Below are 24087 nucleotides of genomic sequence, written 5' to 3' on the forward strand. Positions count from 1 at the left end.
ATATATATATATATATATATATATATATATATATATATATATGTATGACTTTTTATAATAAACAATGTGTATATTGATTGGCTCATTCGGTCTAGTGATGTGCTTCATATAAAGTCCCACTTTTTTTATTTATTTATTTATTTTATTTTTTAAGATATTGGGGATGGAGGTGTATGTATATAGTTCATATTGCCTCATATAAAGTCCCACTTTTAGTTTTGGTCTAGCATTTTTGGAAAAAACAGCAGGGCTTTTTCCGACGAGAATTCCCATCGTGTGTAGGCGGCATAAGTCTACTCTCACTTGTTCTAGAGACTGCCCATAGATCAGGAGGCCGTCTAGATAAGGTATAAGGGAGGGATACCCCCTGTAGATGCAGGTAAGCTACAACCTCTGCCAAGACCTTTGTGCAAACGCTTGGGCTTGCAGTTAAAAGTTGTATCCCTTTGCCCGCAAGGACTGCAAACCTCAACAGGGATTGGTGTTCCCGGGCAATCGGGACATGGAAATACGCATGCCTCAGATCTATTGTGGCCATAAAAGCATCCTTCAATAGAGGATCGTGCACAGTGTATATGCTCTCCATCCGAAAGCTCTTTTGTCGCAAAAACATGTTCAGCTTTCTGAGATTTAAGAGCAGGCGAAATTTCCCTGATGGTTTTTGGACTACAAAAACATGGGGAGTAAAATCCCTGGTAGTGCTCTTCCAGTGGAACGGGGACAATCACCTCCTGGTTTGCCAATCCCATCAACCCTGCTGTCCTCCAAGGATCCTTGGAGATGGGTCAGATTAAAGTTTTGAGGGGGAAGGGAGAGAAGTTCCAGCCGATATCCCTCTGTCAAAATCTAAGATATAGGAGCTTTCAGAGATCTTCCTCCACTGAGGGACAAAGTGAGAAAGTCTCACCCCTACCTTGACGCTGGCGTCACTTTGACTGCTTGCTGGTGTCAGAAAAGAGCAGGCCACCCTTCTTTCCCTTCCCCCACCTTCTATTTGTGTCATTCTTGGCCTTGAAATGGCCCTGGTTGGGGGGGCGGCATGAAAATAAGTTTTTGCCTTTTTCTCCTCTGGCTTTTACAGGGAACTTTCTCCCCTTTTCCGCCAATCGTGATAAGACCTGATCTAAACCAGGCCTAAAAAGCTAGGAACCCTCAAAGGGCAACCTGCACCTGGCTCCACCAGATTCTTATGGCCAGGACGCCGCCATTTTGCTGGAGTCCCACTATCGAAAGGAGCGTTTTGGCCTCTAGTGTCTCCGGCTCCGCCATATTTTTTATTTTTTTGCCTAGAGCGGGAACGGAAGTGATGCAGCCCAGAAAAATGGAAGCTGCTCCATCTTGCTCCAGAATGCTCACTCCTATCCCAGGAGTGTTTCCAGCATTCCCTATGGAGCCGCAATTGTGGGAAACAGATACCCTCCACCCCTCCAGCGGCCTGGACTCCAGCTGACCCTCCAGCTCCTTCAGGCCCTATGTACCTGGTCTGGGTGGAAGGCATTGGATGAGGTATGTGCCCACAGGAGCTCCAGGATACCCCTCTGTGCATGGGAGGCTCCTTGCCGGGGAGTGCCCCCCCCAGCCATTGGGGGCCCCCTGAGAAGGGACTTAGCCCTGGCTGCACATACATATACATATACATACATATATATATATATATATATATATATATATATATATATATATATATATATATATATATATATATATATATATATATATATATATATATATACATACACACACACACACACACACACACCATTTTCTATCATTACATGTCTGGTGAATACATTACTATTTTTAGACTGTGATCATATTGATCTTGTATTTTAAAAAAATTACTCATTCATAAATACAGTGCAGGTAAATTATCCTCATAAGCAGAACATGCTGTATTTGCTTTATAGATCACAGTTACTGCACACTTTATTGCTTTTGATGCGCATTTTTCCCACTTAAAGCCATGTATTTGCCAGATCAGCTAGCTAATGTCCGTAGTCAAAATATAGAATCATAAATGTATTTACATGTTGTATATCAACTATTTCTAGCCTATGTTTATTATTCTGAATGATCTTGGAAGTCTGTAAACTTACTTTGTGAAGATCCCCACACATTTACCTCCTTGAATTCTGTGACACATATGCACTATGCTTGGAGTAGGCACTGCCGTGTCACACATTTCACAGAGCCTGTCTTCTGAACTACAGAGGTTCTGAACTACAGCGCTGCTGAGAGGAGGAGTGTCAAGGAGTTGGAGTCAGTACAGGAATCACTACTTACAGACAACATACCATGGGATGTGTATTGCTTTGAAATTGAATATCAACAGCAATGGAGAAGCTGCAAAGCATGCAGGGAGTCCAGGAAGTTGTAAAAAAAACAGGCAGGACATGAAAGGAGATTTTTTTTTCCAAGTAAGCCTATATTTGGATATGCAGGGGGGTTATATACCCGTCTCAATTTTACACAACCCAGGGTGTCAAGACATTCCAGGCACTCAAACATTAATTCGGCCTTCCGAATCTTGTGTTTTTTCGTTACCTGCAAGTCCGCCATGCATTGCAGACCCAGTTTGGGACTGCGCCCCCTGCCTTAGCGTGCACTCCCTTGGCAAATCTGGTTCTCGGTAATGATTCCCGTAAACTTACTTCAACCATATATGCACACCTCCTCGCCCCTCGGGCCATGGCCCATGCCTACAACCTTAAACTTAGATGGGAGGCTGATGTTGGACAGGTGGAGGACGAGCACTGGGAAGAGATATTGGCGGTGTCCTTTACATACTTCATCGTTCCTATGTCACCCCTGGGCGGCTATTTAAGTACAAACCTGACCTCGACCCTGTGTGCCCCAGGTGCGGTGATCCAGTCAGCACATTTTATCACCTTATTTGGACCTGTCCCCCCATCCAAAAGGTATTGGGCTCAGGATTATCCAATTTCTACATGACCATATGGGGTCTCCCCTCACACTCTGCCCACGCCAATGTATTCTCGGTCTCCTCCCCCTTCTACAGGAGACTCTCTTCGCTGCTAGGATGCAGATAGCTCGATTGTGGCTTAGACCTGACCCCCCAACGATCCAGCAGTGGAAGAGAGCTGCTAACCAAACCTTACCCTACAAAAGAACTATTTATTCCAATCGAGGATGCCCAATGAAATTTCACAAAATATGGGATAGGTGGTTGGAAACTCCCCACAGCTGCACGAGTTAGAGACTATGCGCAGGGGGTGAACAGTAGTCCCTTTTGATGTGCCCACCTGGGCAATCTATTGCATGTATACCTATGTTATCTGTAGTTATGGCATTGTGTGCACTGTAAGTCTCAGTATGCTATGTCAGACATGGAATGTACCCTTCTTCATGATGTTTGGTGCCTGTTGCGCCTATTTTTGTTTGTGTATTATTTTGTAACCTTTTTTTTCTATATGCTCAATAAACTTCAATCTGGTTAAAAAAAAGTAAGCCTATATTGGATTGTTAAAAAGGTACCAGTTACTTACCGGTAGCTGTCTTTCTGGGAAATCTGCCAGGATGGCACACCTGCTGAGAGATGAGAGGCTCCTCCCTACAGGAAACACAATCTATCAATCGACAGCTGATTTAAGTCCCCACCCTTCTCCTTGATCCTCAGTTTGTAGAGAAGTAACTTCTGAACCCGGTTCACAAGTGAAATCATTCCTCATAGGCGCTCACCTTCTAGTGTTCTACAATTTTCCCTCCTCCAATGGGCGGGAAGTAGGCCTGCCGTCCTGGAAGATTTCCCAGAAAGACCGCTACCGGTAAGTAACTGGTAACTTTCTCATGTCATCTTGCAGGACGGCACACCTGAGAGGAGTACCTCAGGCCTACCTTAGGGTGGGGCCACTGCAAGACCATCTTGGCGAATCTTGGTTCTGCAGTGAGCTTTACCTCCACTCCATATGTTCATATGCTTGATGAAGGTAACTTAGCTGGATCATGCGGCTGATCTGCAGGTCTGCTCCACAGATGTCCCTGCCTTTTCCGCTTCGGATGCAGTATCTAGGTGGAATGGGCTCTTAAAGATAGAATCAGAAAACATGTTAAACTTGTAGGTTAGCAATGTTGCCTGTCTCACACATCTAACAACCATGGCCTATTGTGCCTGTAGGTGCTACTTAGAACCACTAAAAAGATAAATCGGAGACCTGTGTTGTAAGACAAGGACACTACATTAATCAATAAGCTGGCCTGTCCTAACACTACCCTGTTCAGGGAAATAAAACTGCAAAAAAGGAGGGGGGCTCTGACAGACAACCTTTTTTGTTCCTTTTTATCTTTACGCCAGCAAAGACTAAAGGGAAGCCTACTTAAAACGGGACTGTACTGGGGAAAAAAAATATTAAAAGCCAGCAGCTATAAATACTACAGCTGCTGACTTTTAATAAATGGACACTCACCTGTCCTGGGCTCCAGCGATGCCGGCAGCCGATCGATCGCTTGGCTCTCGGCTGCTGCCGCCACCATTCTAGGTGAGGGAATCAGGAAGTGAAGCGAAACGCGTAGCACAATAGGAATTGTCCGCGCTGTCTCTGGGACCCGTGTGTGTCCCAGCAGACAGCGATGCAGGACAGGAAGAGGCATAGACTCCCACGGGAGTCTATGCCCGGAAGTGGGTGTAAATACCTGTCTTTGACAGGTATCTCCACCCCCCTCCCCCCTGAAAGGTGCCAATTGTGACACCGGAGGGGGGGAGGGTTCCAATCAGCGGAAGTTCCACTTTAGGGTGGAACCCCGCTTTAAGGGTAATACAAACTGAGGATCAAGGGGAAGGGTGGGGACTTAAAACAGCTGTCGATTGATTGTGTTTCCGTCCTGGAAGATGACTTGAGAAATAACTATTGTTTGTATTATTACAATATGAAAAGTTTATGCTGCGACTACAGATTTCCTTTAAATGTACGTATGTGTAGAAGCTCTCTACAAACCTTCATCCAAGGCTCTGTTCATTGCAGCACAGAAAGACCAGTAGCCACTGTATTCTTTTCCTTTATATTTCACCAGGAACCTCTTATCTTCATTTTCAGACCAGAAAGAGAAATTTAAGGTGTCTGCAAAAAACACCCAGTTCACAGCATCTTCTCCAGAGCCCTGTGGGTTGAGTTCATGCATAGATTTCCATCCCTTCAGAGTGATCTCCTTCCGTCCAATCTTCTCAAACAGTTTCTCAGCCAGTGAGCGTACACCCTCTGGCTCCACAAACACATCCTTACTGTTCTCAGTGATGAATTTACCTGCCGCTCTGGGTTCAAGTGGAGCCGACATTGTACTGCTGTAAACTGTTGAGTAATTAGACAAAATGCCTTAAAAACAAACTAGGAAAAAAATTAATGCACGCATTTTTTTTAAACTCATTAGGAGCAATCCAAACACAGGGTGGGACTAGAACCACAAACACACTGGCTGACATTCACATGTTGTTTTAAGCTAGGTTCCTACTAGCCTGCACCACATAACACAGCATTTTGGTAAGCCAAGGGTGAAGGGTCAAAGTTTAGAAAGATTAAATGTACAAGGAAATTAGCACACTTACATCAGAGGAACCTGAAGTAGAGTGTGAGGGCAGAGGCTGTTTTCTATGTAACCTAGTGAGGACCTGTGTTTATCCAGTGTGAAACATTGCAGTTCACAAGCCCTTAAGGTAATGTGTGCACAATGACTGGAGTTTAAAAACTGGGGGGGAACAGAATATTATCATTCTAAAATGAATAATCAAAAAGCAATGGTTGACACACCTCAGAATGTTTATACATATGTAACTGCTGAGGGTAAGAGGGATTTAAGAACGTTTTATAAAGCTGCCATGGGAGAAGGGTAAAGAAAACTGTAAATATTGCGGCTTTGGGAAACAGCTAAAATGTTTTAAACCAAATCGCTAAGGGCTAGTTCACCCCACATGCAGTCCAGTGCCTTTTTCTGCATCATAAATACATGGATAGTAGGCTATATGGTTTTTAATGGCATAGTTCATACCAGTGTTTGCAGTTCCATAAAAAAAAAAAAAAAAGTAGAACATGCTGCATTTTTCCTGCACTGGACTGTATTGGAACGCTTTAGACCCCTTTCACACTGGGGCGTTTTTCAAGCGCTTTAGCGTTAAAAAAAAACGACTGTAAAGCGCTTGAAAGAAGCCTCATCTGCAGTCCCAATGTGAAAGCCTAAGTGCTTTAAGAGCCCTTTCACAATGTCAGCGCCCGAAAAACGCTCATAAAAGCGCTGCTTAAACTAGCAGCACTTTACCAGCGTTTTTCAAGTGTTATTGGGGCGCTTTTAACCCCTGCTAGTGGCCAAATAAAGGGTTAAAAGCGCCCACAAAACGCTGCTGCCAATAGCTTTTTTGAGGGGCTTCCCATTGATTTCAATGGGAAGGGGCGCTTTAGGAGCGTTGTATTCACAGCTCCAAAAGCGCTGCAAAGAAGCTGCTTGCAGGACTTTTTTTTTGACGCCCTGCCAGCGCAGCGCCTCAGTGTGAAAGCACTCGGGCTTTTACATTGGGATTGCAGTTGCAGCTTCTTTCAGGCGCTTTTTTTAACGCTAAAGCGCCTGAAAAACTCCCCAGTGTGAAAGGGATCTCAGTGTGAAAGCACTCGGGCTTCTACATTGGGATTGCAGTTGCGGCTTCTTTCAGGTGCTTTTTCTTAACGCTAAAGCGCATGAAAAACGCCTGAAAAACACCCCAGTGTGAAAGGGGTCTTAAAGCGCATCAAATACACATTGGAACGCGTCTGAAACATGCATGCAGAAAAGGATCTGGAACGCATTCGGACTGCTTTTCTATGGTGTGAACTGGCCCTAAATCTCATAAGCTTAACCACTTAAGGACAGAGCCTCTTTTTGAGATGCGTTGTTTACAAGTTAAAAACAGTTTATTTGCTAGAAAGTTACTTAGAAAAACAAAAATGTCGGTCGTTGCAATACTCTGTCACACCATATTTGTGCAGTAGTCTTACAAGAGCACTTTTTTTGAATAACAAATAACACTGTGCGGTGTGGTGTAGTGTAGTGGGCAGCACACTCGCCTAACAGTAAGAAGCGTCGCTGGTTTCGAATCCCAACCACGACACCACCTTCCTGGAGCTTGCATGTTCTCCCTGTGCCTGCGAGGGCTTCCTCCAGGTACTCCGGTTTCCTCCCACACTCCAAAGACATGCCAGTAGGTTAATTGGATCCTGTCTAAATTGTCCCTAGTATATATGAATGCGAGTTAGGGACCTTAGATTGTAAGCTCCTTGAGAGTAGGGACTGATGTGAATGTACAATGTATATGTAAAGCGCTGCGTAGATTGATGGCGCTATATAAGTAAGTGAAATAAATAACAAAATAAGACAGTAAAGTTAACCCATTTTTTTTTTATATTGTGAAAGATGTTATGCCAAGTAAATTGATACCCAACATGTCACGCTTCAAAATTGCACCCGCTACTGGAACGGCGGCAAACTTTTACGTTTAAATATCCATAGGCAACATTTAAAAAAATTCTACAGGTTGCATTTTTTAAGTTGCAGAGGAGGTCTAGTGTTAGAATTATTTCTCTCACTCTACCGATCGTGGCAATACCTCACATGTGTGATTTGAACACCGTTTTCATATGCGGGCGCTACTCACATATGCGTTCACTTCTGCACACAAGCTCGGTGGGACGGGGTGCATTTAAAATTATTTTTTCATATTATTTCACCTTTTATTTTACAATAAAAAAAAAAAAAATAAATAAAATAAAAAAAAGTGTCACTTTTATTCCTATTACAAGGAATGTAAACATCCCTTGTAATAGAAAAAAAATAAAAATTATGACAGGACCAGATATGAGATCTGGGGGTCAGACCTCAGATCTCATATTTACACTTAAATGCAATAAAAAAAAAAAAATGTCCCTTTAAGAGCTATAGGCGGAAGTGACATTTTTAGCCTGTGGTTTGCCAGCACCTCGAGATGCCTATGTAAACAAGGAATTTCTCTGTTCTGCCTAGCAACATGACAGGGATCTACTGATGTTGTAGTGAGCCCACCCCCCCTACAGTTAGAACACATCCAGGGAAAACACTTAACCCCTTGATCGCCCCCTAGTGTTTACTGTATAAAAACGCTAGCAGGGAAGGGGTTAATCAGTGGCTATTTGTAGCTCTGATCGCTGTATAAAACATCAATGGTCCCAAAATAGTGTCAAAAGTGTCCGATCTGTCCCCCATAATGTCGCAGTCCTGATAAAAAAATAAATAAAAAAAAACAACAACACCACAGATTGCCGCCATTACTAGTAAACAAAATAAATTAATAAAAATGCCATAAATGTATCCCCTATTTTGTAGACGCTACAACACTTGTGCAAACCAATCAATATACACTTATTGTGATTTTGTTCACCAAAAATACGTAGAATACATATCGGCTGAAGATTTTTTGGGGATATTATAGCAAAAAGTAAAAAATATTGCTGGTTTCAAAATTGTCTGTCTTTTTTTGTTTATAGCGCAAAAAATAAAAACTGAAGCGGTGATCAAATACCACCAAAAGAAAGCTCTATTTGCATCACAATTGCTCTCTGTTCAAACAAACCGCTTCAGGTGTCAATATTAGCTTAATGAAAAAAAAAAAAATTGCAGTGCAATTTTCAGGATCAGCTCAAGTAAGTGTAAAGGATCCAATTCCAGTGCAGTCCAGCACCTTTTTCGAGTGGGAGCGGTGCGATTTGAGCCATACAAAAATGAATGGGCTCAAATTGCACAGAAACAAAATCGCATTTGGTTTGAGCAGGAATGCGGTTTGATTCCTGTCTGAATCACATTTAGTTCCCCGCACCAGCGTGAACCTACTCTTAACCACTTGCCGCACGACGATATACGTCGACAGAATGGCACGGGCAGGCATATGGGCGTATATATACGTCCCTGCCTTCCCGCGGGTGGGGGGCCCGATCGGGCCCCCCCCCGGTGCCTGCGGCGGTCGGTATCCGTTCAGGAGCGATCCGGGATGAGGGGGCGGCCATTCATTCATGGCCACCCCCTCGCGATCGCTCCTGGCGAATGGAAATGCTGTGTGACATCACTTCCTCTCCTGTAATGTAAACACAGGCAGAGGAAGTGATGTAATCTCTCCTCGTGTCGGTCTTTTTCGTTCCGGCACCGAGGAGAGAGGAACTGTGAGTTGCACCTAACACTACACTAACAGTAGAACACGCCAGGCACACTTTTCACCCCCCCTTCACCCCCCCCAATCACCCCTGCACCCCCAGTCACAGTGACACCAATTGCATTTTTTATTTTTTTTTTGCATTGGTGTCATTTGTGACTGTAATAACTGTTAGGGCAGTTAGGGTTAGCCCCCTTTAGCTCTAGGGTACGCCCCTAACCCTCCAATAAAGGTTTAACCCCGTGATCACCCCCGTCGCCAGTGTCACTAATAAGCGATCGTTTTTCTGATCGCTGTATTAGTGTCACAGGTGACGCTAGTTAGGCAGGTAAGTATTTAGGTTCGCCGCAGCTTTTTATAGCGTCAGGGACCCCCATATACTACCACATAAAGCCCCCTGATTGCCCCCTAGTTAACCCTTTCACCAGTGATCACCATATAACTGTTACAGGTGACGCTGGTTGGTTAGTTTTTTTTTTTTTTGTTTCAGGGCACCCGCCATTTATTACCTAATAAAGGTTTAACCCCCTGATCACCCGGCGGGTGATATAAGTTTGAGGGTCAGATAAGGTCTGCGTCGCCCCAGCGTCAGGTTAGTGCCAGTACCGCTAACACCCACGCGCAAAGCATACACCTCCCTTAGTAATATAGTATCTGATCAGATCTATATTAGCGTTGCCAGCATTTTAGGTTTCCCAAAACGCATTGTTAGCGGGATCAGACCAGATACCTGCTAGCACCTGCGTTTAGCCCCTCCGCCAAGCCCAGCCCAGCCCACCCAAGTGCAGTATCGATCGATCACTGTCACTTACAAAACACAACACACATAACTGCAGCGTTCGCAGAGTCAGGCTTGATCCCTGCGATCGCTAACAGTTTTTTTTGTAGCGTTTTGAAACAGTCGCTGACAGGCTAGGTGCTTTTTTACCTGCGAGTCTCACTAGTGTACCCCTAAATTTAGAGCCCAAAATGGCAAAGCGAAGGTACACTAGTGAAGAGGCCTACACGTTTCTGAGCATGACAGATAGTGAAGAGGACGTCACTCATCTGTCAGATTCAGGCTCAGAATACGATCCTGTAGAGGACAGCGGCTCCATGACAGATAGCTCTGGCGACGGAGATGAGGTCCCTGTTAAGGACAGGTGTGCCCGATCCCGAATGTATTCTGTTGTTCAGGTGCAGGAACCGCAGGTCACTCGTATGGAGCAGAGACGTACTAGAGCCGCTCATCCTTCTGGTGAACTGGCAAGCACCAGCGGCCTAGTACACCCTGGACGTACATCCAGCACTGCAGTAACACGTGGTGACGTGGCGAGTCCCATAAGTGCAGTTCAAGCTGGCGAGGTGGCAAGCACAAGTAGTGTCCCGCTGCCACCAAGACAAAGACAGGCCCGTCATACCCATAGTGCCCTTCCTGCAGAATTAGCCAATCCTAATTGGGTGCCCACCACTTCTACAGAACCCGTACTTCCCCCATTCACTGGCCAACCTGGCATTAACGTGGAAACAGTTGATTTTACGACACTTGACTTTTACTCACTGTTTTTCACCGAAGATCTCTATAGATCTATTGTGGACCAAACCAATTTGTACGCTGGTCAACACATCGCCACTATTCCCCAGTCCGCCCTTGCCAGACAATGGAAACCAGTTACGGTTTCCGAATTTAAAATCTTTCTGGGCCTCTCCCTCAACATGGGCATAACCAAAAAGAGTGAGTTGCGGTCATATTGGTCCACTGACCCAATTCACCATATGCGCGTGTTCTCTGCTTCCATGTCCAGGGCACGATACGAGCAGATTTTGCGGTTCATGCACTTCAGCGACAATGAACTCTGTCGTCCTTGTGGAGACCCTGAATACGATCGGCTCTACAAAATTCGGCCCCTCATAAACCACTTCAACCAACGTTTTGCAGACTTGTTTACTCCCCATCAAGTTGTCTGCGTTGATGAGTCCCTGATTAAGTTTTCTGGTCGCTTGTCATTCAAACAATACGTCCCCAACAAGCGTTCCAGATACGGGGTCAAGATGTATAAGCTCTGTGACAGGGCCACAGGCTATACACGTAGTTTTATGGTTTATGAGGGTAAAGATAGTCACGTAGAGCCGGAGAACTGCCCTGACTACATAGGAAGCGCTGGCAAGATAGTGTGGGTCATGGTGTCACCCTTATTCGGAAAGGGGTACCACTTGTACGTGGACAATTATTACACAAGCGTGCCACTGTTTAGATTGAAGCATGTGGCACCGTGCGACCTAATCGCCGGGGCTTTCCCCAGCGGCTTGTAGAGTCCCGTCTTAGGCTGGGGGAGAGAGCCTGCTTGCGCAGTAATAATTTGCTCGCTATGAAGTGGAGGGATAATAAGAATGTTTTCGTTCTTACCTCCCTTCATGCAGACACGACGGTCCAAATTCCTACGGCGACTGGTATTGTGGAGAAACACCTCTGTGTCCACAAATATAACCTTAATATGGGAGGGGTGGACCTCAATGACCAGTTTTTGGCGCCGTATCTAGTTGCCCGTAAGGCCAGACGCTGGTACAAAAAAGTGTCTGTTTATTTATTCCAATTGGCTATACTGAATGCTTATGTACTACACAAAGCTTCAGGACGGACTGGATTCTTCCTTAAATTGCAGGAGGATATCGTCAGAGCCCTTCTGTATCCAGGCGGTGCTCCACCTCACGTTCCCCAACCAGATGCAGTAAGCCGGCTGCATGAGAGGCATTATCCTTATGTCCTCCCGAGTACCCCTACCCAACAAGCCCCCCAAAGAAAATGTTGTGTCTGCAGAAAGCGCGGATATAGGCGTGACACCCGTTATTGTTGTCCCCGCTGTCCTGACAATCCTGGTCTTTGCATTGGTGAATGTTTTGAACGCTACCATGAACTAGTTGAGTTTTAGAGTAGGGTACAGCATTGCACAGGCTAGGCACACGTTCACAGGGTCTCCCAAGATGCCATCGCATTTTGAGAGACCCAAACCGCTGGAACCGTTAAAACAGAAGTGTTAAAGTTACATAAAAAAGTGTTTAACCAGTTGCCGACCGCCGCACGCCGATGTACGTCGGTAGAATGGCACGGGCAGGCATAAGGACATACATGTACGTCCCTTGCCTCCCGCGGGTCGGGGGCCCGATCGGGCCCCCGCCCGGTGCCTGCGGCGGTCGGTTTTCGTCCGGGAGCGATCTGGGACGAGGGGGCGGCCATTCATTCATGGCCACCCCCTCGCGATCGCTCCCGACGAATAGAAATCCCCGGTGACATCACTTCCTCTCCTGTAATGTAAACACAGGAGAGGAAGTGATGTATTCTCTCCTCCGTGTCGGTATTTTTCGTTCCGACATGGAGGAGAGCGGATCGGTGAGTTGCACCAACACTCTACACACACAGTAGAACATGCCAGGCACACTCACACCCCCCCTTTACCCCCCGATCACCCCCCCAATTACCCCTGCCCCCCAGTCACAGTGACACCAATGTCATTTTTTTTTGCATTGGTGTCATTTGTGACTGTAATAACTGTTAGGGCAGTTAGGGTTAGCCCCCTTTAGTTCTAATGTACCCCCCTAACCCCCCCAATAAAGGTTTAACCCCGTGATCACCCCCCGTCGCCAGTGTCACTAAGGCTGGGTTCACATTGCAGCGGTTTATGAGAACGAATGTGATTCGCACCGCACTGCAGTGCAAATCACATCCGATCTCTGTGCGATTCGAGTTCAGCCATTCGCCGCACCCGCCGCAAATTCGCACGGGACCCTTTTTTTGGCCCGCAGCAGAATCGGATCGCATGGGTGTTCACACCATGCGATCCGAGTTTGCAGATCGCACTGCGATATGCGAACTGATCTGGGGGTGTCAGTAACATTTCACTGACACTCCCAGCAGTTCGCATAGGGCAGTGTGAACTGCCGCCGGGAGGCATGCGATGCGGGAACCCGCCGCGGATTCGCGGCGTTTCCGCATCGCTCCAGTGTGAACCCAGCCTAATAAGCGATCATTTTTCTGATCGCCGTATTAGTGTCACAGGTGACGCTAGTTAGGCAGGTAGGTATTTAGGTTCGCCGCAGCTTTTTATAGCGCCAGGGACCCCCATATACTACCGCATAAAGCCCCCTGATTGCCCCCTAGTTAACCCTTTCACCAGTGATCACCATATAACTGTTACAGGTGACGCTGGTTGGTTAGTTATTTTTTTATAGTTTCAGGGCACCCGCCATTTATTACCTAATAAAGGTTTAACCCCCTGATCACCCGGCGGGTGTCATTTGTGACTAATAACTGTTAGGGCAGTTAGGGTTAGCCCCCTTTAGTTCTAAGGTACCCCCCTAACCCCCCCAATAAAGGTTTAACCCCGTGATCACCCCCCGTCGCCAGTGTCACTAAGGCTGGGTTCACATTGCAGCGGTTTATGAGAACGGATGTGATTCGCACCACACTGCAGTGCAAATCACATCCGATCTCTGTGCGATTCGAGTTCAGCCATTCGCCGCACCCGCCGCAAATTCGCACGGGACCCTTTTTTTGGCCCGCAGCAGAATCGGATCGCATGGGTGTTCACACCATGCGATCCGAGTTTGCAGATCGCACTGCGATATGCGAACTGATCTGGGGGTGTCAGTAACATTTCACTGACACTCCCAGCAGTTCGCATAGGGCAGTGTGAACTGCCGCCGGGAGGCATGCGATGCGGGAACCCGCCGCGCATTCGTGGCGTTCCCGCATCGCTCCAGTGTGAACCCAGCCTAATAAGCGATCGTTTTTCTGATCGCTGTATTAGTGTCACAGGTGACGCTAGTTAGGCAGGTAGGTATTTAGGTTCGCTGCAGCTTTTTATAGCGCCAGGGACCCCCATATACTACCGCATAAAGCCCCCTAATTGCCCCCTAGTTAACCCTTTCACCAGTGATCACCATATAACTGTTACAGGTGACGCTGGTTGGTTAGTTATTTTTTTATAGTTTCAGGGCACCCGCCATTTATTACCTAGTCTCACTAGTGTACCCCTAAATTTAGGGGTGTCTACTTTCCAAAATGGGGTCATTTGGGGGGGGGTTTGTGCCATCTTGGCATTTTATGGCCTTCAAAACTGTAACGCCCTTAGAAAGCCTGAAGGCGGTGCTTGGTTTTCGGGGCCCCGTACGCGGCTAGGCTCCCAAAAAGTCCCACATATGTGGTATCCCCGTACTCAGGAGAAGCAGCAGAATTTATTTTGGGGTGTCATTTCACATATGCCCATGGCATGCATGAGCAATATATCATTTAGTGACAACTTTGTTAAAAAATAAAAAATAAAAAAAAGTTTGTAATTTTCCCGCAACTTGTGGCAAAATATAAAATATTCCATGAACTCAACATGCCTCTCAGCAAATAGCTTGGGGTGTCTACTTTCTAAAATGGGGTCATTTGTGGGGGTTTTGTGCCATCTTGGCATTTTATGGCCTTCAAAACTGTAATAGGTAGTGAGAAGTGAACTCAAAAATTTACGCCCTTAGAAAGCCTGAAGGCGGTGCTTGGTTTTCGGGGCCCCGTACGCGGCTAGGCTCCCAAAAAGTCCCACATATGTGGTATCCCCGTACTCAGGAGAAGCAGCAGAATTTATTTTGGGGTGTCATTTCACATACGCCCATAGCATGTGTGAGCAATATATCATTTAGTGACAACTTTGTGTAAAAAAAAAAAAAAAAGTTTTTTTTTTGTCATTATTCAATCGCTTGAGGCAAAAAAATAAAATATTCAATGGGCTCAACATGCCTCTTATCAATTTCCTTAGGGGGTCTACTTTCCAAAATGGGGTCATTTGGGGGGGTTTTGTACTGCCCTGCCATTTTAGCACCTCAAGAAATGAGATAGGCAGTCGTAAACTAAAAGCTGCGTAAATTCCAGAAAACGTACCTTAGTTTGTAGATGTGACAACTTTTGCGCAAACCAATAAATATACAATTATTGACTTTTTTTTTACCAAAGACATGTGGCTGAATACATTTTGGCCTAAATGTATGACTAAAATTGAGTTTATTGGATTTTTCTAATAACAAAAAGTAGAAAATATCATTTTTTTTCAAAATTTGCGGTCTTTTTACGTTTATATCGCAAAAAATAAAAATCGCAGAGGCAATCAAATACCATCAAAAGAAAGCTCTATTTGTGGGAAGAAAAGGACGCAAATTTTGTTTGGGTACAACATTGCATGACCGCGCAATTACCAGTTAAAGCAGCGCAGTGCCAAAGTGTAAAAAGACCTCTGGTCATTTACCAGCAAAATGGTCCGGTCTGAAAGTGGTTAAAAAAAAAAAGTAAAAAAAATATAAAATAAAAAAACCAAAAATAGTTGTCGTTTTATTGTTCTCTCTCTCTCTATTCTCTCTCTATTGTTCTGCTCCTTTGTACTGTATTCTATTCTGCAATGTTTTATTGTTAACCATTTTTTGTTTTCAGGTACGCCATTCAGCTGTAGCGTGGATTTATTTATCTTGACAGCAACAGCGTTTGCTCCCACGATACGTAAAGCCGCGACTCCAGCACTGTCGGAGGTGATTTCACCACCACAGTTAAAAAAGAGCATATATGCGGAAGCATGGGGGCATACGGGGTGGAGGAGCGATGTGCTCCTACCTTTTGCGGGAGGATGCCCCCATGCTTCGGCATATATATATTTTAGGCACAGATTGTGTTAAATGTGTTATTTTTTGCTATTTTTTTTTGTATTTGCTTTGCAGGTATGGTAAGTCATACTGTTATACTGTAATGTTACTTTGTTTTATTGTTAACCATCATTTGCTTAGCAGGTACGCCATTCTGCTGCAGCGCGTATTTATTTATCTTGACAGCAACAGCGTTTGCTCCCACGATACATAAAGCAGCGACTCCAGCACTGTCGGGGGTGATTTCACCACCACATTTAAAAAAGAGCATATATGCCGAAGCATGGGGGCATAAGGGGTGGAGGAGCGATCTGCTCCTACCTTTTGCGGGAGGATGCCCCCATGCTTCGGCATATATAAATGGTGCATGTATGCCCACCATTAGAAGTGGGTGGATGAAGGGAGGTATCTAATGGTGGGCATACCCACCGATCAATATTTTTTTTTCGTTCAGCCCACAGGCTGCATGAAAAAAAAATTACAATATATGCCCAACCAGTTCCAGCAACATACTGGTATGTTGCTGGACTTTGAGTGCTTATACCAGAATGATGCCTGCAGGTTTAGGTATCATCTTGGTATCATTCTTTTCAGCCAGCGGTCGGCTTTTATGTAAAAGCAATCCTAGCGGCTAATTAGCCTCTAGACTACTTTTACAAGCAGTGGGAGGGAATGTCCCCCCCCCCCCCCGCACCATCTTCCATGGTTTTCTCAGGCTCTCCTGTCCCAACAGGGAACCTGAGAATGCAGCCGGTGGTTCCGCCAGCTGACCATAGAGCTGATCAGAGACCAGAATGGCTCCAATCATCTCTATGGCCTAAGACACCGGAAGCTACGAGCATTTCATGACTTAGATTTTGAGGGATGTAAACAGCGCCATTGGGAAATTGGGAAAGCATTTTATCACACCGATCTTGGTGTGGTCAGATGCTTTGAGGACAGAGGAGAGATCTAGGGTCTGATAGACCCTAATTTTTTCAAAAAAAGAGTACCTGTCACTACCTATTGCAATCATAGGGGATATTTACATTCCCTGAGATAACAATAAAAATCATAAAAAAATATATATAAATGAAAGGAACAGTTTAAAAAAATAAATAAATAAAAAAAAACACCCCTGTCCCCCCCTGCTAAGGCGCAACGTCGAACGCAAGCGTTGGTCTGGTGTCATATGTAAACAGCAATTGCACCATGCATGTGAGGTATCACCACGAAGGTCAGATCGAGGGTACTCATTTTAGCAGTAGACCTCCTCCGTAAATCTAAAGTGGTCACCTGTAAAGGCATTTAAAGGCTTTTAAAAATGTACGTAGTTTGTCGCCGCTGCACGTTTCTGCGCAATTTTAAAGCATGTCGTGTTTGGTATCCATGTACTCAGCCCAAGATCATATTTTTTATTTCATCAAACATTTGGGCAATATAGTGATTTTTAGTGCATTAAAAAAAAAAAAAGCGTGTTTTTTCCCAAAAAAATGCGTTTGAAAAATCGCTGCGCAAATACCGTGTGAAAAAAAAAAAATGAAACACCCACCATTTTAATCGGTAGGGCTTTTGCTTTAAAAAAACACTTCATGTTTGGGGGTTCAAAGTAATTTTCTTGCAAAAAAAAATATTTTTTCATGTAAACAAAAAGTGTCAGAAAGGGCTTTTTCTTCAAGTGGTTAGAAGAGTGGGTGATGTGTGACATAAGCTTCTAAATGTTGTGTATAAAATGCCAGGACAGTTCAAAACCTCCCCAAATGACCCCATTTTAGAAAGTAGACACCCCAAGCTATTTGCTGAGAGGCATGTCGAGTCCATGGAATATTTTATATTTTGACAAAAGTTGTGTAAAAAAGACATTATTATTATTATTATTTTTTTTGTTTTTATTAAATGATAAAATGATATATTGCTCAAACATGCCATGGTTATATGTGAAATTACACCCCAAAATACATTCTGTTGCTTCTCCTGAGTACGGGGATACCACAAGTGTGAGACCTTTTGGGAGCCTAAGCGCGTACGGTACCCCAAAATCCAAGCACCACCTTCAGGATTTCTAAGGGTGTAAATTTTTGATTTCATTCCTCACTGCCTATCACAGTTTCGGAGGCCATGGAATGCTCAGATAGCACAAAATCCCCTCAAGTGACCCCATTTTGGAAAGGAGACACCCCAAGCTATTTGCCGAGAGGTATGGTGAGTATTTTGCAGACCTTCATTTTTGTCACAAAGTTTTGAAAATTGAAGAAAAAAAATATACATTATTTTTTTTTTCTTAATTTTCAAAAACAAATGAGAGCTGCAAAATACTCACCATGCCTCTCGGCAAATAGCTTGGGGTGTCTACTTTCCAAAATGGGGTCATTTTGGGGGGTTTTGTGCTATTTTGGCATTTTATGGCTTTCAAAACTGTGATAGGTAGTGAGGTGTGAAATCAAAAATTTACACCCTTAGAAATCCTGAAGGCGGTTCTTGGTTTTCGGGGCCCCGTACGCGACTAGGCTCCCAAAAAGTCCCACACATGTGGTATCCCCGTACTCAGGAGAAGCAGCAGAATGTATTTTGGGGTGTCATTTCACATATGCCCCTGGCATGTGTGAGCAATATATCATTTAGTGACAACTTTGTGAAAAAAATAAATAAAAGTTTGTAATTTTCCCGCAACTTGTGGCAAAATATAAAATATTCCATGGACTCAACATGCCTCTCAGCAAATAGCTTGGGGTGTCTACTTTCTAAAATGGGGTCATTTGTGGGGGTTTTGTGCCATCTTGGCATTTTATGGCCTTCAAAACTGTGATAGGTAGTGAGGAGTAAAATGACATATGTATGCCCTTAGAAATCCTGAAGGCGGTGCTTGGCTTTCGGGGGGGCCCGTACGCGGCTAGGCTTCCAAAAAAGTCGACCACATGTGGTATCCCCGTACTCAGGAGAAGCAGCAGAATGTATTTTGGGGTACAATTCCACATATAACCATGGCATGTGTGAGCAATATATCATTTAGTGACAACTTTGTGTAAAAAAAAAAAAAAAAAAAATTGTTTTTTTGTCATTATTCAATCGCTTGCGGCAAAAAAATAAAATATTCAATGGGCTTAACATGCCTCTTATCAATTTCCTTAGGTTGTCTACTTTCCAAAATGGGGTCATTTGGGGGGGTTTTGTACTGCCCTGCCATTTTAGCACCTCAAGAAATGAGATAGGCAGTCAAACTAAAAGCTGCGTAAATTCCAGAAAATGTACCTTAGTTTGTAGATGTGACAACTTTTGCGCAAACCAATAAATATGCAGTTATTGACTTTTTTTTTACCAAAGACATGTGGCTGAATACATTTTGGCCTAAATATATGACTAAAATTGAGTTTATTGGATTTTTCTAATAACAAAAAGTAGAAAATATCATTTTTTTTCAAAATTTGCGGTCTTTTTACGTTTATATCGCAAAAAATAAAAATCGCAGAGTCAGTCAAATACCTTTAAAAGAAAGCTCTATTTGTGGGAAAAAAAGGGCGCCAATTTCGTTTGGGTACAACATTGCATGACCGCGCAATTACCAGTTAAAGCAGCGCAGTGCCAAATTGTAAAAAGACCTCTGGTCATTTACCAGCAAAATGGTCCGGTCTGAAAGTGGTTAAAGCGGAGGTCCACCCTAAAATGGACCTCCGCTCATCGGAATCCCCCCCCCCTCCGGCGCCACAATCGGCACCTTTCAGGGGGGAGGGGGGTGCAGTTACCTGGATAATCCAGGTAACTGCACCCACTTCCGGGCTAGCTCTCTGCGGAACGGGGCGTACGTTCCGCAGCGCCCGCCCCCTTCAGCAAGTGCCCCGCTGCCTGCTGGGAAACACACAGCTCCCAGAGGCAGCGTGGACCGTCCGGATTGCGCCGCGCGCATGCGCAGTAGGGAACCGGGAAATGAAGCAGAATGGCTCCATTTCCTGATTCCCATACCCAAGATGGCGGCGGGACCCGGCAGCCGAGCGAGCGATCGGCTTCGGGTGCCGACATCGCGGGCGCGCTGGACAGGTAAGTGTCACTATTTAAAAGTCAGCAGCTGCAGTATTTGTAGCTGCTGGCTTTTAAAAAAAAAAAAAAAAAACACGGAGTCCCGGTGGACTCCCGCTTTAAAGGAGGAAGTAACCTTCCCTCTAACGTTTGTACCTATAGGTAAACCTATAATAAGGCTTACCTATAAGTACTGTAAATACCTCCTAAAACTTACAGTTTAGAATATAATTTACTGTATACTAGCAAACTACATCATCAGTGCATGCGCTCTGAAGGAATGGCTCCCTGTGTCCGGCGGTTCCCGCATGGGAGTGTTGTTCCACAGCTCTGACCAATCAAATAGCCAGAGTCTGCTGACCCGAAAGGAAGACGGGTGAAGATGGATGCAGCTTCCAGTGGGGACGACAAGGGCTTTGTTTGCAGGTAAGTTTCACATAATGTGCTAGTTTGCAATGCATACTGTGCCTTTACTTTGCAGGTGACACCAAAAAAAAAAAAAATTATATATATATATATATATATATATATATATATATATATATATATACACACATACATATATATATATACACACAGCGTTTACTTCCTCTTTAACGTGACAGTTGTCTCCAGAGAAGGAGTAAAAGGAGAAATCTTCCACTGGAGACAACAATCTAACATTAGGATTTTTCTCACTCTGAAAAGATTTACTTTCTGTTCTGTCTTTGTGACAGTAAGTGAAAGAAAATCTCTTCACAGAGAACATAAGATAACCTGACAGGCGTTCTATCCCTACATTATTAAAAATAAAGGATATACATACACTTTTCTAATTTAGTTAATGGTTTACTTTCAATGCACACATGACTTAGAGGAGTTCTGTAACTGTGAAGCCCCCCAGGGTTGGAGCCTGCCGCTAGTTTCTGATTAAACAATGCTGTCCGAGAAGAGATACCATACATTGACTGAGCTACAAGTCCTACTCGTGCACCAGCTATGAATGGAAATGTCAGCCCTATCAGTACTGCCGCTGGCTATACATACAGCCACTACTCCAATAGCAACACTCACCTATTCACCACTCAACAAATATGGCGACGCCTACAAAGCCACATGTGTAGCTCCGGGAACGTCATGACGCTTAGCTCCGCCCTCTCCTCACAGGCGCTCTCCATTCTGTCTGAAGAGTTTCGCTGTTCCGCTTTCAGCGTCCTATTGGCTCAAACTTTCCAGCCTGTTCAATGATTGGCCTCAGTAAAAGCATCTATCGCATGATTGGTTGAGCTTGTTCGCGCATGGACCCTACGGGAGCGACGAGCGTGTGGCGGGAGAAGAGAGCGGAGTCGGTAAGGCTGAAGTAGAGGGGGAGGGACTGTGCTGTAAATGATGAGTGAGTTTTCTGTATGAATGAAGAAGTGTGCTTCAGTGTACAATGCACATTAAAGGAACACCAGCTCTGTGGCTGTGCCTTATTCTGAGTGCAGTAATGGGGCTCTATGGACATGTCCTCACATACTGTTATGTGTTTCCAGGGACGGTTCCGACTGGAGATTTTCTCACATTTTCATTGCGGGGCATTAAAAGCTGACCCCAGGGTGGGGCTGCCCCTGCACTGCAAGTGTTAAATGTTCATAAAATCTTTTAGCCCAATTTACCAAAATTTTTTTTTCTAAGTCGGTGTGACGAGACTGGTTCCGTTGCCGGTAATAGGGTGCGACTTTGAACTCTGTCGCACTGGTGGGGACCAGGGATAAAAGAATGTAGCCCTTGCAGAGCTGGGGAAGCCCTACTATAAAGATGTTTGATTTTACTCTGTGTGCAGTTTTAAAGTGCTTTTTAAGCCGCAATTTTTTTTATTTATATTGGATAGAGTGGGAAAGATTAGAACCTCTGTCAGGTTTATGTTGCTGTCCGAGGCAAAATGCATGTGTTAAGGTGTACATAAACACATGACATGCATCAACCCATGTCGTGCATAATGACATGTGCTGTCATCCAACAGAGCACGTTGCATGTTGATGCATATTTGCATGCATTTCCTGATTTCTATAGAAGATGCATCATGGGGGGGGGGGGGAACACATGGGGTAAATCCTAGCCTTCAAGAGGTTTTCTCTTAGACCCCTTTCACACGAGGCATTTTTCAGGCGCTTTTGGGCTAAACATTGCGCCTGAAAAACGCCTCCCCTGCAGTCCCAGTGTGAAAGCCCAAGTGCTTTCATACCGGTGCTGGCAGGACATTAATAAAAAAAGTTCTGCAAGCAGCATCTTTGGGACGGTGGAGTCCACCGCTCCTGCCCATTGAAATAAATGGGCACCGCTGCCGACAAGCCTGCAAAGCACTTTGGCAGTGGCACTACACGAGAACGTTTAACCCTTTATTCGGCTGCTAGCGGGGGTTAAAAGCGCCCTGCTAGCCTCTGAATAAGGATGCTAAAATGACGATAAAGCTAAAACTAGCGGCATTTACCGTCAACGCCTGCCCCAGTGTGAAAGCAGCCTTATCGTCCTCCCTGGTTTACCAGACAGGAAGTGAGGAGAAAATCTGAAACGGGGACACCATAATAAAATCTGAACAGGTGTTCTAGCCCAGCCCCTATTAGCCAGGATGCCACCTGGGTTTGTCAGGTATGTCCTTAAACAGCAGAAATTGTTACATCAACTTCTGTACAACCAGCTTGCCCATACATGGATTGAAATTCAGCCATTCCCCCTCCTCCTGCCGCCAAGCCATTCAGAAAGCACAGAGCGATTCACACTTGTGCAGTAGGCTTCACTGCCAGTTTCCTTTACCATGAATGGAGGCGGCAGCACCCGAGAGCCAGTGGAAACATTGTCTGGGGTGCCGACATCGCTGGATTCCTGGACAGGTAAAGCCGCGTACACACGTAGCCATCTGTCTGACGTACTTAGTCTGGCGGACTTCCCGCCAGACTGTACGTCGGACTTTCCGAACGGGCTACTTGCCCGCACACGGCACTTTTTCAGCGGACTAATACAGCGTACTAAGTCCCGCCGTACTATCCGCCCTACTTTTGAAATGAATGGACTCGCCCACACACGCGGAGGAAAGTCCGCTCATTTCGAGCGTGTCTCCAGGTAGGCGGGGCCCGCGAAGGAGACGTTGCTGGCCCCGCCGCCTGGTATGGACTTAAAGGGGAACCCCAACGCCGAAAAAAATCGGCGTGGGGGTCCCCCCAGGTCCACATCAGACCCTTGTCCGAGCACGCTAACCGGCCGGCCAGGAAAGGGGGGGACGAGCGAGCGCCCCCCACCCTGAGCCGTACCAGGCCGCGTGCCCTCAACATGGGGGGTGCTTTGGCGGAAGGGGGGCCGCGTGGCCCCCCCCACCCCAAAGCACCTTGTCCCCATGTTGATGAGGACAAGGGCCTCTTCCCGACAACCCTGGCCGTTGGTTGTCGGGGTCTGCGGGCGGGGGGCTTATCGGAATCCGTGAGCCCCCTTTAATAAGGGGGCCCCGGATACCGGCCCCCCCACCCTATGTGAATGAGTATGGGGTACAATGTACCCCTACCCATTCACCTGTAAAATAAAGTACAAAAAAAACACAACACACAAGATAAAATAGTTTATTGCACAGCTCCGGGGGTCTTCCGTCTTCGGGGGTCTTCTCGCCGGACTCCTCCGCTATCTTTTTGTAGCTCTTTTACTAGCGGAGGAGCCCAGCTTTCTTCCTCGCCGCTGGCCTCTTCTTCCGACTTCGGGGGTCTTGTCCCCCTCTTCGGTTCTTCTGCCGGGCCACCGCGCCTTCTAGCTCTTTTACAGGCGGTGGCCTGTTCTTCTTCTCCTTCTCCTTCTCCTCCTTCTCCTCCTTCTTCTTCTCCTCCTTCTCCTTCTCCTCCTTCTCCTTCTCCTCCTTCTCCTTCTCCTCCTTCTCCTTCTCCTCCTTCTCCTTCTCCTCCTTCTCCTTCTCCTCCTTCTCCTTCTCCTCCTTCTCCTTCTCCTCCTCCTCCTCCTCCTCCTCCTCCTCGCCCCACCCCCTTACGATGTCACAGTCCCGGAGGATGCTGGGACTGTCGCCATGTGACATCCATTGAAGACCCCGCCCCTTGTCCCTATATAAGTCGCCGCGTGCCCGGTCCCCGTCATTGTGAGCGGAGGACTCGGCGAGGCAACATGTTAAGAAGAAGAACGGAAGGCGGCGGCGACAGAAGACCGGCAGAAGAACCGAAGAGGGGGACAAGACCCCCGAAGTTGGAAGAAGAGGTCGGCGGCGAGGAAGAAAGCTGGGCTCCTCTGCTAGTAAAAGAGCTACAAGAAGATAGCGGAGGAGTCCGGCGAGAAGACCCCCG

General features: G+C 45.7%; 2 protein-coding genes across 3 annotated transcripts in view; one reads left to right on the forward strand and one right to left on the reverse strand.

The window, feature by feature from the left end:
• QNG1 (Q-nucleotide N-glycosylase 1) overlaps nucleotides 1-20951 on the reverse strand; it is a 70639-nt gene extending 49688 nt beyond the window's left edge. Inside the window, exons 1-2 of the mRNA XM_077448640.1 lie at nucleotides 20846-20951; nucleotides 4953-5303 (exon numbers count right to left, since the gene is read on the reverse strand). Of these exons, the coding sequence (XP_077304766.1) occupies nucleotides 4953-5289 (337 nt within the window). The 5' untranslated portion in view covers nucleotides 5290-5303; nucleotides 20846-20951. The remainder of the gene's footprint in view (nucleotides 1-4952; nucleotides 5304-20845) is intronic.
• A 17-nt stretch (nucleotides 20952-20968) lies between these two features.
• The window catches only part of ORC2 (origin recognition complex subunit 2), a 218413-nt gene continuing 215294 nt past the window's right edge, over nucleotides 20969-24087 (forward strand). For both annotated transcript variants that reach the window (XM_077448635.1, XM_077448638.1), the window contains exon 1: nucleotides 20969-21120. The gene's annotated coding sequence lies outside the window, so the exon portion shown is untranslated. The remainder of the gene's footprint in view (nucleotides 21121-24087) is intronic.

Source organism: Lithobates pipiens, unplaced genomic scaffold (assembly GCF_037356315.1).
Source record: "Lithobates pipiens isolate NorthernLeopardFrog02 unplaced genomic scaffold, aLitPip1_a1.2 Scaffold_22, whole genome shotgun sequence".
NCBI classification, from domain to species: domain Eukaryota; kingdom Metazoa; phylum Chordata; class Amphibia; order Anura; family Ranidae; genus Lithobates; species Lithobates pipiens.